At 36.0% G+C, this 16,919-nt stretch overlaps 1 protein-coding gene across 1 annotated transcript; it reads left to right on the top strand.

Moving 5' to 3' along the window:
- The first annotated feature begins 865 nt into the window (after nucleotides 1-865).
- LOC110676057 lies at nucleotides 866-16,237 on the top strand. Its single transcript, XM_021842545.1, has 5 exons — nucleotides 866-1,844; nucleotides 1,903-1,969; nucleotides 9,038-9,433; nucleotides 13,987-15,474; nucleotides 15,533-16,237. Exons 2-5 carry the CDS (start codon nucleotides 1,912-1,914, stop codon nucleotides 16,108-16,110), a joined length of 2,520 nt encoding a protein of 839 aa, XP_021698237.1. The 5' UTR covers nucleotides 866-1,844; nucleotides 1,903-1,911; the 3' UTR covers nucleotides 16,111-16,237.
- Nucleotides 16,238-16,919: the final 682 nt, after the last annotated feature.

The following is a 16,919-nucleotide window of genomic DNA, read 5'->3' as shown; positions in this document are numbered from 1 at the left end:
TTTTCAAATTTGGTCCTAACGGAAATGTTTTTCGAGAATGATAATTTTATGTTTGGGAGGTCCAAATAGCCGTAGTTTTTAAATGCGTAGCTTTTAAGATAGATCATGTTGAGGGCATGAGTTCAAATCGCACCGGTCGAGGATCTTTTTGAATTGGAAATGTTCGCGACTTTCCAGAGCATCTTCGTTTTCGTCAGTATTCGTATCTTCGTACCTGCCACACGATATACACACGCAAAAATGATCAACCAGCAAAGGAAGCTCTCAGTAAATGACTGTAGAAGTTCTCAAAAGAACACAGGAAAAAGAATTTTAGGTTCGATTTCTAACACGATGTCTATTTAAATCTGAATCAAAATCATGAATTTTAAGATGTCGGATGATGGAACTATGTGATGGGCTGAAAATGTCCATATGACCTACCGAAACCGGTTCCGGAATACTTAATATAGTTGTTAATCCTCTTGTTCCCCTATTAAATCTGAATGAAAAACTATGAAATTTTACCCGTCATACTAAACATGCGTATAAACTACTGAATATGATATGTACCAGTTCCTTCTGAAAAAGGTTCCATGTGTCCTGGAGCCATTTTGTCCTGAATAGCCATACTCACAAAAAATAGAACAAAAGTTCCATTTAAATCGGTTCAAAATTGGAGCTCCAGCCTCAGGCTGCAAATTTCTCATATAAAGATACCTATATCTATCTATCTATCTAAAATTTGATTTTTGCAATTCCGTTGCAAATCAATCAACTTTTCATTGAGAAGTTGATCAACATAACGGCCTACTTTTCCTACCAAAAGAAACAGTGCTGAAAAGTGCTACTTTTCAGCACTCTTTTCGGCACTGAGAAGTAGGGTTACGTTTCAATTCGTCCATGACGCTATTATCCGTCTTATGAAGCACAAAAAGACTCAGAATTCCCAAAACAAACGTTTATAATCGTATCACAAACGTTATTTAAGTGTAATTGACATATATCTTCAATATTCGAAACATTCCACTCAACTGTTGTTCATTTTGAGCCAGAAATTGTGGTCAATAAAAAATCCACTTCCTTTTTTTTTCATTTCTCACACTTTTTTACTACGACGAGTAAAAATTCAACAGATGCACTAACAGAATATTCAGCAGGATGATCGACAAATTGTTGCTGTTTTTCACTTGTGCACTATTCATTCCATCAAATTTATTTGTCAGATGGTTTGATTAAATACGTATGTTTCACTTATTACTACTGCCAACTCACTATAATTAGCACAATTGATGTAATTTGACCGCAAAATAAATTTTCGTTTCATTTCTGATGATATTTCTTGGTCGTACTGTTTTCCGTTGGCCCCGTGATGCCAAACTTATGGTCGTGCATTAAACACATTCTGAATTACTTCTGAATTGTCGATAAATAGAACTACTGAATGTGTTCGAATGATTATTTTCAATAAAAAATGATGTTATCATCATTGTCATATATTTTTAACATGTGTTATTGCTATTATATAAACATACAATTCTGGAAAAAAATCTTTTTGAAATAATTCAAACGAGAATAGTTCTAATAAATATGGCAACACTGATCGTGTATGCATACAGTGTCTATGTGTTTAATTTAGTTCTGGTATTGTACTTTACAAAGGGCCTGATTCCAGTATTATATCAATTATTATTCACGGGGCCAATCGAGTTTTCCATACAGAGTACCAAGTGAATTAGCAGAAACAGCTATTTTTTTGTGTTTGCCTAGGCCCTTTGCGAATAACGCACATAAGGCAGCAAGCGCTGTCAATCAACCAAACAACCAAAACAAAAACCTCGTTGTTGTGCTTCGGATAAGTTCTGGTAAGTTTTATATTATACAAAAAACACTATTGCAGTCTAAATGTGACTTAAATTGCAGTTTACAACGATGGAATTAACTCCAGAGGAGTGGCAGCAGCCAATGGATTTATCCGCACGTCGCTCAGGTAAGTGAAATTGTGATTCCAAAGTTTGATGTTCTCCACTCCATATTCGTACCGTTTCCCACGATCTATGGAGCTTTCCCAACCACATCCAGGGCTGGTAGCAAGTCACTTTTTTCGACCTGGTCACTAAAAAGTCACTATTTCCAACGACTAGTCACTTTTTTCCGAAAATTGGTCACTAAAGTCACTATTTTCGTGATCTAACAATATTGAAATTTAAGGCGGGGTTATCTTTCCAAACACAAACAGCAAGAAATTGTGATTTTGATTTTGAAATTTCCCTCCCCTTGGTTATACAACCTTACCGCGATGGGAGGGCATAATCTATTAGCACATATGATGGAAACCAAAGGCGTAACCGGTAGTGGTGGTATCACATTTTGGCATTTTTTGCTTAAAGCCGCGTCATAATTTACCTATATGGCATAGACGCAATAATATCTCGGATGTGATCCAACGGACATTCTGCGTCATTGATAGAATTGATGCCCATTTCAAATAATTAATCTATTCGAAGTGGACATTAATACTATTGGTGACGATCAGTTAGCCTTTTGCTAACCAGAATGATCCGTAGCCACTCTTACTATTAGCTAGCAAGAAATATCGTTATCATGTACGACGTAGGGAATATTACTCTGAGGAAAATGACTAGGTGATTCACTGAGTAGAAGCAAGTGGCGACAATCTTATTTTAATATGGTTTTTTATATCGCCATAAAAAAAAATACCTGTTTTGTAACAACGGTATAAATAATCTAATTCCAGCTTCATTTTCGCAAAATTTACAAGTAGAAAGTAGGCGTTGTGAAGCATTGCATTTGCCACCGAAAAGTGAATCTTATAGGAGACTGTAATAGAAGCCTAAGGTAACTTCACTCTTAAATATTCACTATAAAATGACTATGGAAAGTAAGACGCTGAGATCGATTATTAGGGTACACTTGCTAGTTTCGAGAAATTGTTAAACAGACAAGGAAAGTGACTTTTTTCTTTAAGGATATATGAACGTAAAGACCTGAAATTAACTAGAATTACTACTAACCAGTCTAATTTTGTTAAGACTTGACGACAATTGACATTTAAGACTCTAATCTTACGTAAAATACAGGAGTAATCAGAATAGCACTTAAATGACAAATTATTCAAAACCATTTCGACTAGACAGAATTAGTAATGACACTACTACACTACTATTTCAAAAAATTCTGATGGAGCTGCTGATTTTCACAATGCTTCCTTTTCTCAGAAGCAAGGGAATATGTCACAATACGAATAAAAAACAGTGTTCATGTGGGCACCATAGCCTAGTCCGTCTGAGTATTGGTCCTGGTAGGTATAGGGGAAACTTAGCAAAAGCCAGACCGAGGGTTCAGCCTTGACAAGTTAAGCTGTCAGGCAGCTCCAACTGAATACCATACAAAAAAAAAGTGTGATTTTGAAATTTACGAGTCAAAAGAGATATGGATTCCTGAATATTTCGTAGAAATTTGCAACGGAAAATATAAATAAAAATCTGGGAAAGGTTTTGGAGAATATGCTGGCAAAAAATTTGGGCTGAATTTTGCAGTCGTAATATTTTAATAAATATTGGCGAATACCAGGGCCAATATTTGACGGATCTGCTGAATAAATTACTAATGTACTTTCTGCAGTAATATGTGACTTTAGAAGGAATCTTTAACCTATTATTTGAAAGATCCTCATCAAAATTCCTCCCGGAGATAAACTAGAGAAGGGTTTTAATGACAAACAAAAAATCAAAGAGTTTGTTTGAAACTTGTCCAGGACTTCAAAATCGAGCACTAATATTGAAAGCAATCATTTGATCATAGGTCAACTATTTCTATACAAAACGGGTCGTAAAACAGATAAAACGTGAGATTATGAGTCGTCACTGAGTGATACGATTGTTTTCAATAATTCTAGGGTGGCCGCTGGACCGGGGAAAAAGACAGGAAAACCAGAAATTTGAGATGGTCACCGGGAAAATAATTTTGACTGAACATCTCCAAGCACTAAACCTACAAACCACCAAAATAAGTTGTAGAAAATAGTTATGGTTGATGATATTGCCATTCACGAAAACCTGAGCCAAATGAATATTTGACAAATTTCTTGGGAGATCCACTGAAATCTTGGACAGATTAATTCAGAAGTACGATTGGCGGATTTCTGAGATGATACTGATTTTTGATGAAGCCTTGTCTGGATTACCTATTAGTTATTCATTGATCTATGAAAAAGTTCTTATGAGGCCCCTGACGAGATTTTGTATAGATTTCTGCACGTTTACAGTGTGTTTTTCCAATCATTCCCAACAAATTTCATGTAAAATTGATCATGTATTCATGGAAAAATCATTTAAAGTAAATAAAAAGCGAGGTCTTTTAGGTAATCTAAGTTAGATTTTTGTTAAGTTTTTGACGCAGTTCTTAGCCAAATTTTTGATAGATTGCTTTTAAGATGCAATTTTAGATTTATGTCAAAAATTTAGCCAGCTTAAAAGGAGAAAATAAAATGTTTTCAGAGATACCGTTTCTGTTAAAAAAAAAATCCAACATAAGTTTCACCAGATCAAGAATTTGTCCAGGAATCAGTCATGGTCTATGGCTAACACATAATTTCGAAGGCAGTCTTAGAAGGTTTGTTATTGAACTTTGCAGTTTTTGGGAAAATCAGTATAAATTACACAGAGCAAAAATTTGTTCATATACAAATATGTTCTGTTTTTATCACGTTCCGATTTTGTCACGCTCCGATTTTGTCACGTTCCGATTTCGTCAACAAATTATTCCGTTTTTATCAACACAAAAAAAAATATTTTTTTTTTAATATTTTAAATGCTTGAAATATAAACCAAAAATTGTTTTGAAGCTATTTAATGTTTTTCAACAGCCTCAGGGTTGATGTTTCGACTTTATGTTAGTAGTGTAGAACTAGCCCTCGTGCGTTAAAATACACTCAAATAAAGATTTAAAAAAAAAAAAAAAAATTTATGTTAGTGTTGATCACCTTCGATACATTATAGATGTCAAGTCATATACGATTCAATAAGGTTTGACTCCATACTATCCGCTATTCAATTGGAGTTTTTAAACTTGGGCTGTTGGACAAGATTGACGCATCTTTCAACAGTCGAGAGTTGCTCTGGCCACGTCCTAGCAACCAGGCTTGACAGAACTCCTTTGCGATATAAATTGAAGCGATTTTGATGTTTTAACACAGATCTTGATGATTCAACACAGATCCTCAAACGATTTGAGTGAGATACAAGGATTTTTTCTGGTACTCTTTCTCTCTTGTTGCTATGCTCACATTTACTCACACTTTAAAAGAACTCTTGAGTGTCCCGCCCGAACAAAATAGCCCTCGCGGAGTTGTGATGGCACTCTTTTCTATGGAGTTTTGCTCTGTTCTGAATCATCCTCGCTCATTTTTCGTTGCTTCTATATTTACATTTTTTTTCGCTCCCTCACAAAGAGGCAAAAGCATTACGCTATTTTATAGTATGTCTCCGAACTCTGATGATGTTGTGGAGTATTATCAAACCTGCTAGCAACAATTGGAATTTGTGATACGTACTTAAGAGAGTTGTAGAGATCTCTTCTTTTTCTTAACAGGGCATAATAGAATTTTCGATTTGAAAAGAAGGTCCAGCAAAACCTAACAATCTATTGAAATATTTGGAATCTCCATACAATAAGTTTGCATCAAGGAAGAACATAAAGGACTGACATAGGTGACAATTTGAGAAACTGTTGATACTGGATGATGCACTTTCCTATCTCAAATTTGTTGGGGTCTTGATCTTTGAGTAGATACGCGCCTCTTCTTCACACGGAGACCAGAAGTTTAATTAGGAGCTAATACCAACTGCCATACGCTTATTCATAAAACTTAACAAAACAAAATTGTATCCAAAAAGTTCTAATACGGTTATGCTTGTTCTGGAGTTTTTACAGTTTTGTGTTTTTGATAAACCTATTCAATATTGTTTTACTAAACAAAGTACTAGAACTTTAGTTTAGTTTAGTGCTAGCATATTCGTGATCTAACGCAGAGCTAAAAGGTGAAGGTAGCACTGTTCTAGAATGGTGATTAGTGCATCTCAGTCGAAGTTGGTAGTGATAAAATTAGAAGAAAAAAACACCACAATCATTTTACAGAATAGATTTTGACAATCCAAAGCACAAGAAACCATAAATATTCATTAAAGCTTGCAAAACTCTTGCAACATAACCCCACATTCAATCAGAGTTGCTTGCTGTCACTATCAACGCTTGAAATTTGCTGATTTGTACAGGCCGACTGCGATACAATTCGGATTAGTCCATGTCACATCAACATCATGCTGTCTACGTCATGCATTGATGGCGATAGCCTATGGATATCACTGATGGGTCAAGTTTAGCCTTAAACTAAGCAAATAAAATGGCAATTTATCAGTACGATATTCCTGATGGCGCTGCAGACGGATCGAAACAGTGTGTTGGTCACTGAAAAACATTAATAGCGTGGGTAATTACCACGTGATCACTTATTCTGCAGTGATTGTGATCTAGAGTGCGATGTCACATCACCGCTGTTGGTTGTCAGATCAAAGTGATATTGATAGTTCGCAACTGATATCGATAGTTTTATTCCACTGATGTTGTGCAACTCTGCATTTAATCGCTAATCGGGTGTCAAAAATGCAAAAAAATGTACCTTGGCAAAAAAAACTCAGTCAATAACTGCGGAAGTGTTTATAAAAACAGTTAGCTGAGAATAAGCCTCTTCCTCAGCTGGAATGTAATACCATAAAGAAGTATAAAAAGCAGAAGGATGATGATAAAGAGAGAAAAAAAAAGTTGTTTCTTGTTAAACCTTCCTTGAAAAAAAAACAATGGAAGGCGGGGTTGGTGGTCTAATGGCTACCGCTTTTGCTTCATAAGCAGAAGGACATGGGTTCAATCCCAAGCCCGTCCCTTTCCTCATACTTTGTAGTTGTATCTTTCACTTGCTTCTATCTCTCTCTATCTCTCAATATATCACATTTGATGTACCTATCACAGTTCATAGCATTTGCTAGAATCCGAGACGGACAGAAATAAACCGTTTCTCTACTCTTCCATTCGTTTATCATTATAGCATGCCTTCCTTTACGCCTGATACAAAGGCAGTCTGCTAACCAAACCAGCAAGCCTGCCTCTCTGCCATAAAAATTACCCCACTCTTTCACCCTTCCCGCATGAACTGGCGTTGACGCAGTGATATATACGGTCGATCGTGGGAGAGAGTTGAATGCATAATCAATTCCTTCTCCTTCCCCTCATTGGTCTGCATTCTGACATGGCAGGCACCATTGTTGCCTAAAATTAAAAGATCACCAGCACTTATACACTGAGGTTGCCTCTTAATCCCAAGCAGTCATCTGGTTGGTTTCTTGTGTAAGTGCAGCTGATCTGGCGATACTGGAGTAGCGACCACGGGCGGCCAATCAAGCTCAAGCTCAAATCTTTCTTGAAAAAAAAAAAAAAAAAAAAAAAAAAAAAAAAAAAAAAAAAAAAAAAAAAAAAAAAAAAAAAAAAAAAAACAATGATCAGTGTGACCCACTTCCTTGTAGTTATTTTTACAAATATGTCCTATCTCATGATGCAAAGCACATTTATGTGATTATCGTTTTATTATTCCATATTTCATACATTTAAATTCTAACCAAGAAAACTTAAACTAAATATTAATTATTTAACGCATTAATTTATCATATTGATTGATTAGAATCTTCTTCTTCTTTCTGGCGTTACGTCTCCACTGGGACAGAGCCTGCTTCTCAGTGTTCTTATGAGCACTTCCACAGTTATTCACTGAGAGCTTACTATGCCAATGACCATTTTTGCATGTGTATATCGTGTGGCAGGTACGAAGATACTCTATGCCCTGGGAAGTCGAGAAAATTTCCAACCCGAAAAGATCCTAGACCGGTGGGATTCGAACCCACGACCCTCAGCATGGTCATGCTGAATAGCTGCGCGTTCACCGCTACGGCTATCTGGGCCCCTAGAATCTTCAATCCACCTAATTTACGAACTTATGCGAATGAAAAATCTTTATGCTTATCGCAGCTCCTAAACATCAATACTGTCCATTATTATGATGAAATTGTGTATTATTCTGCAAAAACTCCAATTTTATTTTAAAATATGTAAAATTAAATTTATAAATTTGTAAAATATTTTGTCTAAGAAAATTATTCCGTTTTTGTCAACTGAAAATTGCCGATCGTGTTGATAAAAACGGAACATACCTGTAATTACAAAAGCTCTCTGAAATTCCAATAACTTCACCCCGTCCACCCTGGGCTTTTAAATATTTCAACAAATAAGTTCATATAATTTTGTCCAAAACTCTTGAAATTCAAATCATATTCAGCTCACAGTATAAATCAAAAATAATTTAATTTGTAATCTCAAGTCGTCCGATTTTGACTAGGTATTCTATATATAAAAAAACTAAAATTTAAAGATTTTTTTTTTGTAAATCGGGCATCCTGGAATTGAAAAACTAATTTTGAATGGACACCCTAACTACTGCATTGCCCATATTCGCATGGTATTTTATGCGACCAAACAGTAAGTTTCAATCATGATCATAGCAGACTGGTTTATACGCTGAACTATCCGAACAAACACTAGACAAACCGTGTGAATGTTCGCATAAAATGGTGTATGTGCTAACAAGTCAGTGCTGTTCGCATGTCCAACGAGTGTGTTATTAGGCAAAGAATGCATAGCAACGAAATAAGAAATAAGAATTTTGATCATATTGGCGCTTACGTCGACTATGCGAAAATGGACAGTGTAGTTCTCTACACTCTAAATTCACCCAAAATGTAGATTGGTTAATATCCACATAGAACGTATTTTCATTTATAGTCATTTTCATGACTAATAATTTGCTCACTTTTTGGTCACTATTTTTATCATTTTGGTCACTAAAGTCACTATTATTTTACTGTCTGACTGCTACCAGCCCTGATGACCCATTTAATTAAATCTGCTAACATTATGTTTTATTTTCCAACAGAATATACACCGCCGTTGTACTCTACGATTAAGCCAAAAATCACAGACTCTAATCGTGAATCGCGTAAAAAGCGATGTCCAGTCACTTACACGGAGCCTGCTCTGTTGAAAGCGCTGGATGAGATAAAAAACAAAACGAATTCTATTTATTCGGCAGCAAAAAGTTATGGAATCCCTCGTACAACCATCCAGTACCGTTTAAGCGATGAATACAAACACAGAGGAACACGAGGACCACATACGGTATTTGCAGCCGAAGAAGAAGAGCAAATAGTATCGTGGCTGAGGGATAAAGAAAGCAAAGGTCACCCTATAACTATTAGTAGCCTGCAGTTTAAAGTGAAGAGTTTCTTGAAGGCACATCCAAGAACAACGCCGTTCGTTGATGATTTACCAGGTAGTCATAAGCATACAAAATCGTTCGAATTCATTCACAAATTTCATAGACATAAAAACCAACCATAGACAGACATACATAACACTCGAGTTATAAGTAACTATTGAGTTTCTAAAAAGCTTCTATTATTGCATGAAAGCTCTCTTTTGCACCAAAATGGTTTCGAGTCATTTTTACTTCTTGTCCTTGTGAATTCTTGTGGCAACTGGTGCAAAATTCGAAAAGCGATAGGTTCTCTGAAGGAATATTTGAAATCCAGAGATATATTCTGATATTGTTACGCGACTGTTCCATAGCTTCTTCACAAATTTCATCATGCATTAGAAAATGCTTCAAGAATTCTTCTTCAGAGGTTTGTTCAAGAACACTTTCAGGCATTTTTCTAGGGATCTCTAAAGCAATACTTCTGGGAATTTGTTTCCATCAATTCTCACAAAAAATCGTTCGGATATTCCTCTAACGATTTCGCAATAAGAATATTTTTTCCAGAATTTTCTACAAGTAATTCTTCAGTACTTCAAAGCTAATAAGTTTCCCAGGTAATATCCCAGGATTTCCCACAGCTATTTTTCAGTTATTGTACTAATTCCTCCAGGTTGTACAGAAGTTCTTCCAAGTAAACCCACAAACGTTCCAGATTAGTTGAAAAAAATCGTTAATGTATGTTTTAGGAAACTCAACAAGAATCTCTCCAGGAGTTCCTACGTCAATTTTATCAGTTATTATACGAGCCATTTTCATAGATTCTTTCAATAATTCCAGGAACTGCTCGAAAAATTTCGTCACTATTATTCAATTGGATCTATTAGGATTCCTTCCAAAATATCTTCAAAAATTAGATCAGAGATTCCTCATAAAGTTATTTCAGATATTTATATGAGAATGTACCCATTATTTCAAGCAGTCTTTCCAAACATTTTTCGAATAGTTTCGCTAGTTAAGGTGAATATGCATCGAAGGCAAAACTTGAATTTTCAAGAGCACAAATCTGGACAAACATTTGAAAAGGGCCCAAGAGGTCTTGAGCCTTTTTTTAGAAATGTTGCTGTTGAGCCCTTTTTAGCCCGCCCACGCAAACTAACACCACTATCAGAAAGATTGGTGTTAGCACTTCCTGATAGTGGTATTGGTGAGCGTGATCAAGTTGAATTGGGCTCATCAGCGTCTTGCAAAGCCAATGTTTACCAATGTCGATGTGCCCTTTTGAAATGTTTGTCCAGAAATCTGGAGAACTAGACAACTGCTTGAGCTGAAAATTTAACTTACTAGTCACTCGCTGACGGTGACCAATCGATCAAATTTTCAGCGTGAGCGGTGGTCTGGTTCTCTTGATTTGTGCTCTTGAAAATTCAAGATTTGGCTTCAATTGCTCTTCACCATAAGCCTACATAATTTACACACTTAGCGCATTTTACGGATCCCAGTTAATTTTATCGTAATCTTGACAGGTGAACAGTTCGGCAAATTAAAATACAGTAATTCTGGAAAAAAAAAATACATTACATTGAACAGGGCTGGTAGCAGGTCTCTTATTAAAGACTTAGTCACTATGTTTATGCTCGTCTCTAACAAACTAGCGCCTTTTTTTAAAATTTGCTTTTTTCTATCATATATACACCCTTTCTTAATGGACATCTTGCAAACTAAGTAAAACTTAAATTGTTATTGTAAATGTATTAAATTGGCTATGAAATACTATTCCTAAATTAAAAACATTAGATGATGAACAAATTTACAGAAATCGAGCCATTTCCGGATTGAGTCCGGTATTGTGTGCCATCTTTAATGATTGCCCAATTTGGTACTAAGAATACATCGTCAAAATAAAATGTCATTTTTAAAATTATGTTTGTACACTACAAAAATGATAATATTTCTCATAAATGGATAACAAGATCACATAAAGTTTTTTTTTTTTATTATGAATTTATTGGCTAAGTGTCCGGTACTGGATAATCTCCCCTTAAAATTAAGAATTTTCTTTAGTTACTGAAGATATATACCACAATAAATCTGGATACTCTCGAAACAATCCTGTGTTTATTAAAGCAGCTGAAATGTCGCTAGATAACTAGTTGACTAAGAATTGAAGTAAAAAGTAGAGAGTTTTTTTTCTATCTTTAATATCGAGATTTTTAGCCCTGGGCTAGTTCATCTTGGGACCAACGGCTTTACTTCCCTTCCGAAGGAAGTCGTCACTGAAATGTTTTGTGACTATTTCGGGGATGAGTAGAGAGTTGTAGATGTTTCTTATTGAGTTGCTTCTATCAATTTCAAGAGGCTAGTTCTTCTCTTGAAATTGATAGGCTGTAGGGGCAATGGGGGCAATATGAACATACGGGGCAATATGAGCCACCTCGGATTTGACCTCAAAAACAGCGTTTTAATATCTAGTGTTTTGTGATCCGCTAGAGTATGCTTCAAATAGCCACCACAATGAAAAGCGTAAGAAAATTTGTTTCAAAACACGAAATATTCACACAAATGTACAATTTGTCCTTTGGTATGAAAAGCTTATAATTTTGGTAGTTTTCAATTAAGGCTATAAGACAATTATATTTATTATTCTGGTAAATTTTACCATTCTATTGAAACTTGTGATAATGCTGAACAATTCGTGAGCGAAATTAAATTTGTTCTTAAAAAAATATATTGGAAAACAGAATATTGTTCAAAAAGTAAAGGGGCGAGCAAAATAAGCCTCCTAGATTTATACAACAAACGGTATTTTTAGTTTAAAAAAGGAATTTGCTAAAGACACTAGATTACTTTTTTACTGCATAGTCATCTTAGTGTATCATTACAAGTGGAACACTTTGCTAGAGAATAGTTTGAGTTTTTTCACTCATTTTTTTTTTGTGTGAAAACCTTGGTCCATCAGTACACTCAAGAAAACAGCTGCACGTACTTGGTTCGATTTAGCTGTTTCATCATTTCCATTTGCATCATATAAGCAGTAAATCATTAGCGAATACCTTACATTAGTATGTAAATTAATGTTATGTTGTTGTGTAAATTTTGTTATTAATTGTTAACAAAATGTTAATAAATGGTCAGTTTAGTTTTGCCAAATTAGGATGATAGTGTTTTCTAACACAGAACACCTAGATATAAGAAATCTCGCGGAACATTACTAAAGGACCTATCTAACATTGAGAGGCTCTCTTTGTTTACTTTCTCTTTCATTAATAACTGAGTCACATTAATCTCTTCTGTTGCGTCTTTTGTATGAAACGCTAGTCAAGGAAATTGACTTTCGATCAGTCTTCTAAGAGCATCCTTCTGCTTCCAGATTTAAACAAGCATGCTTTGAAATCATCTCAATGTGCGGGATCGTTTTGAATCCTGATTTTTCCAATCTCAGTGTACATGATTTATGCAAGGATTCAATCCCACGATTGAATCTCTGTCATTACGCTCATAGACAATCGATTCTAGCCAAAATGCTCTTCGTTTGGAATATTTGACGTTTCGTAGGGGATTCGAACAAATAAAACCTGACTACCAAACAAGAGACAAAGTAATATGAAAGGTTATGAAATTCAGTAAATATGGAAACAGTAGAAATGGTATCATACCACTGCAAATTGGGACTACTTGTGGTTATTTTCATTCAAGGAGAAATTAATTTAGTCAAAAATTCGAACACCGGAGTTTTGTTGAATCCAGACATGTTTCAACTGAAATTCAATCAATAGCACCTGATTCATATTTTCTGTTTAAGAGCTCGGAATCCCGTCTACATGATGAGTCATTACGTCAGGTCAAAATAATACCAAAAATTGTCGCTAGTTTCCAGAAACGGTTCACTGGAAGCAGCTGTGCGTCATAAAATCTTTCAGACACATTCCAAATGTGTCCTGTCAGACAAAAGTTTTCTTCAGATATGGAATGAAATATCAATGCTTACTCGATTAATTTACCTGGCTAACAATCGATCAACGATTGAATCCTGGGATTCAATCCTCTCATACACGTGGCATGATTCATTGCATGCCTGGATTTGAACAAAATATGCGCGCGGAATTAATCTTGCTCTGATGGTTTTCGATCTCAGCAGCTCTTGGAGTGGGATTTTTTGAAGACTGCTTTCGATCTATAGTGAAAAACTTCCCAAAATCTTTAGTGTTCCACTGTTATAATCGAAAGAGAACGAGAGAAGAATCTCTCATTTGTACATAGGTCCTTTAGTAATGTTCCGCGAGAAATGTTTCGAATGATACTAATAAAAAATTAAAAAAGACGCTCAATCGCTACCAGCCCTGCGGTAGTTTTAACATTTAGCGTTAATGTTTGCATGACTAAATTTTAGATTGCCTATTGTTCTAACAGTTACGTCTGTTTGTCTGTGAATTAACTATCATTTTGAACACCCATCTACTCCTTTGAACACTTGTATGAATAATGAAAAAAAAAATATTATTACATTTTGAGAAGACCTACTCAACCCTGTTATCGTGATAACATTTGTGAATGGGCATTCTTCCAATAATTCTAAAAACCTGAAATCAATGAAACAAATATTTGAATCCCAGTTTGAATTATCATTTCAGGAAAAACGTGGATCAGGTTATTTCTGAGACGTCATCCGGAGTTAAGCCTACGAACTCCTGAATCTGTGACGCTGGCAAGCTCAAGGGTGTCTGAAAAAGATATCAGATTATGGTTCAGCCGAGTCTACAGCTATTTATTGGATAATAATCTGACCGAGATCCTAAAGGACCCCTCAAGAATCCTTAACGGGGATGAGTCCGGCTTCAGTTTGAACCCTGTGCCGAAAAAGGTTATAGGGTCAACTGGAAATAAGAATGTGTCTTTCGTAGAGACGACATGCAGCAAAACGAACATCACTGTTATGTTTTCGTTCGCTGCAGATGGAAGTGTAATCCCTCCTGACGTCATCCTCCCTCAAAAGCGTTTGAGTCGAGAGATACTCCGTTCGTTTCCTTCGAATTGGGGCATAGGAACATCGGAGAACGGTTGGATGGACACTAAGAATTTTACTCTGTATATAAAGAAAATACTGTATCCTGCTCTGAAGAAAAAAGGGACAAAATTTCCTGTGATCTATTTTGTGGACGGACATAGCTCACATACGGCATTGGAAGCTGCTGATGTTTGCAACGAGTTAGGAATAATTTTGATAGCGCTTTTCCCTAACGCGACTCGTATCCTTCAACCTGCTGATGTGGCCATATTTCGGCCACTTAAAATCAGCTGGGCCAAAACTTTGGATACTTGGCGTACTAATCAACCAGGACAAGGCGTTTCACTGACTACTTTCGGACCCCTATTGGAGAGAGCAATGAACGAATCGTTTAAGAAAAGCACGATTATCAACGGTTTTTCGACTTGCGGGCTCTTTCCTTACAACCCGAATGCAATCGACTATTCTAAATGCATCCCAGGTCACTCGCAGCGCAACCTGGAAAGTCTCACGACGAGCAATGATCTTGGAGAAACGGAGGATCTAAATGAGTCGTTTTCGAAAAGGAGCAACGTACTCGTTAAGGACATAAATGAAACTGCATTCTCAGCTGGCCACATTGATGATAGTGTTCTATCAATGCACTCAGAATCCATTCATAACCCGCACGAGCTTGTTAGCGTATCCCAAAATGTCCTTAGCACTGCCCTAGACTTGGTGGGTTTGTCAAAGATAACTTACCTTATCGATCATGAGGATGAGTTGGCTCATGACGATAGGGCATTGTTATATATATATCGAAACATATTAGCATTGGGCAGTTCAGCAGTCTTCAACGAAACCCCTTCAAATCTAGTCGATTTGTGTACAAATCCATCGAAACCAGTTGAGCTGTTGACGGATGTGGTTATGGTACCGGATGTTGATTTCGAGACTTCCATGTGTACGAGCGATGCCGGGGGACCGAAATCTAGCATAACAAACATTGAAAACGAAACGCTATTCTGCAGTGCTAATGGCAGTGAACTATCAACCAATCAGCAGGCTGGGTCTAAACGTGACAATGTCAACCCATGGGAGCCCATTGATGCGGAATTGTCCCTTGAACTCGATGGTAAATTTGATTTTTGATTATATCTACTTATTTTATAATTTCTCTTATCTTTTTCCAGATAACAATACAAATAGTGCCAACTCATCTCTACTGAAAAAATTCTTAACTTTGCCTCAAACACCAAAGCGGGAGAAGAAGCACCGTAATTATAAAAACAAAAAATTGTACAGTGTTCTCACTGCCGCAGAGCAACTGGAGGAGTTGAACGGTATTGAGAAGATGAAGGAAGAGACCGCAAAGCTAAGGGTGGAAAAGTTGGAGAGACGGATGAAGAAAAAACTTGAAGCAGAAGAAGAGAAGAAAATCAGACAGCAACGCATAAAATATCGAAACATTCAGCGAGAAGCGGAGAAAATTAAACAAAATGAAACCAAGCAGAAGAAAGCTGAAGAAAAACAAATAAAACAAGAGCTTAAACGGAAGCAGAAAGCAGAAATGGAAGAGAAAAAGAAAATTAAAATGCAATCGAAGAGGCTGAAAACGGATGCGATAAAACCTCGTCAGCCTCTTTCGGCTAAATCTCCTTATGAAAATGGGTCTGATGAATTGCTGACCATAGATCCAACCGAAAACGATCAATCTTTTTTTGAGCTTTCGGAGCAGGAAGAACTTGATGCCATTCTTGGCTTGGGATAGGCTACCGTGTTCAGCTCTGTCAAGGAATGCGTGTCTAACATTGAGCATACAATATAAAATTAACAGGAGCAATGAAATGAATTGGAAACAAAAATTAAATATGAAAGAAAAATGCAGAAAATTTTTTTGATACAAATGCTCAAATAATTGAATTGAATAAAACAAATGAGATAATGAAAAGCTTGTGTACTGATTGTAATGATTTTTTCACATCAACTTTCTTATATCACCTCTTTCAGCTCCACTCATAAGATAATGTGATTTGTTCAGAAAAATGAGGAAAAAAATAGCAAGTCAAATTGTCCCATAATGAAAAAGAATCGCATAGGGGAATGTGGGGCAAGATGAGCACCCGGGGCAAGATGAGCACCCCTAGTTTGTGTCCTTCCTACCGATTTTTTTCAATAAATTATTTGGGGATCTGATGAATATCATCAAATTGATATGACGGTCACAAATTCCAACTAAAAAATCAACAGCACAACGTAAATATTGTCAAAAACACATAGTAGTCCAAAAGTTTACCTTTTCATATAAGATTTGATCATCTAAAAGTGATATTTTTGTTGCGTAAACTAATTAATTCCTAAAATTTTGGCCGTATAGTTATAGTATAATCTTCTGTAGATAATCAGGAGCAAAATTTTTATCAAATTTAAAAAATATTTCAATTATTTTGATAATAACAATAGGTTTTCACCCTTGGGGCAAGATGCGCATCATGTTCAAAATTAAGTAAAACTGTGAAATTATAGAACCACGTTTAGCTGTGGACTTGACTTACGGTATCCCCTTTTGCACAAAACTAT

Source organism: Aedes aegypti, chromosome 2 (assembly GCF_002204515.2).
Source record: "Aedes aegypti strain LVP_AGWG chromosome 2, AaegL5.0 Primary Assembly, whole genome shotgun sequence".
In the NCBI taxonomy this organism is placed as follows: domain Eukaryota; kingdom Metazoa; phylum Arthropoda; class Insecta; order Diptera; family Culicidae; genus Aedes; species Aedes aegypti.
This window is presented reverse-complemented; position numbering and strand designations above follow the sequence as displayed.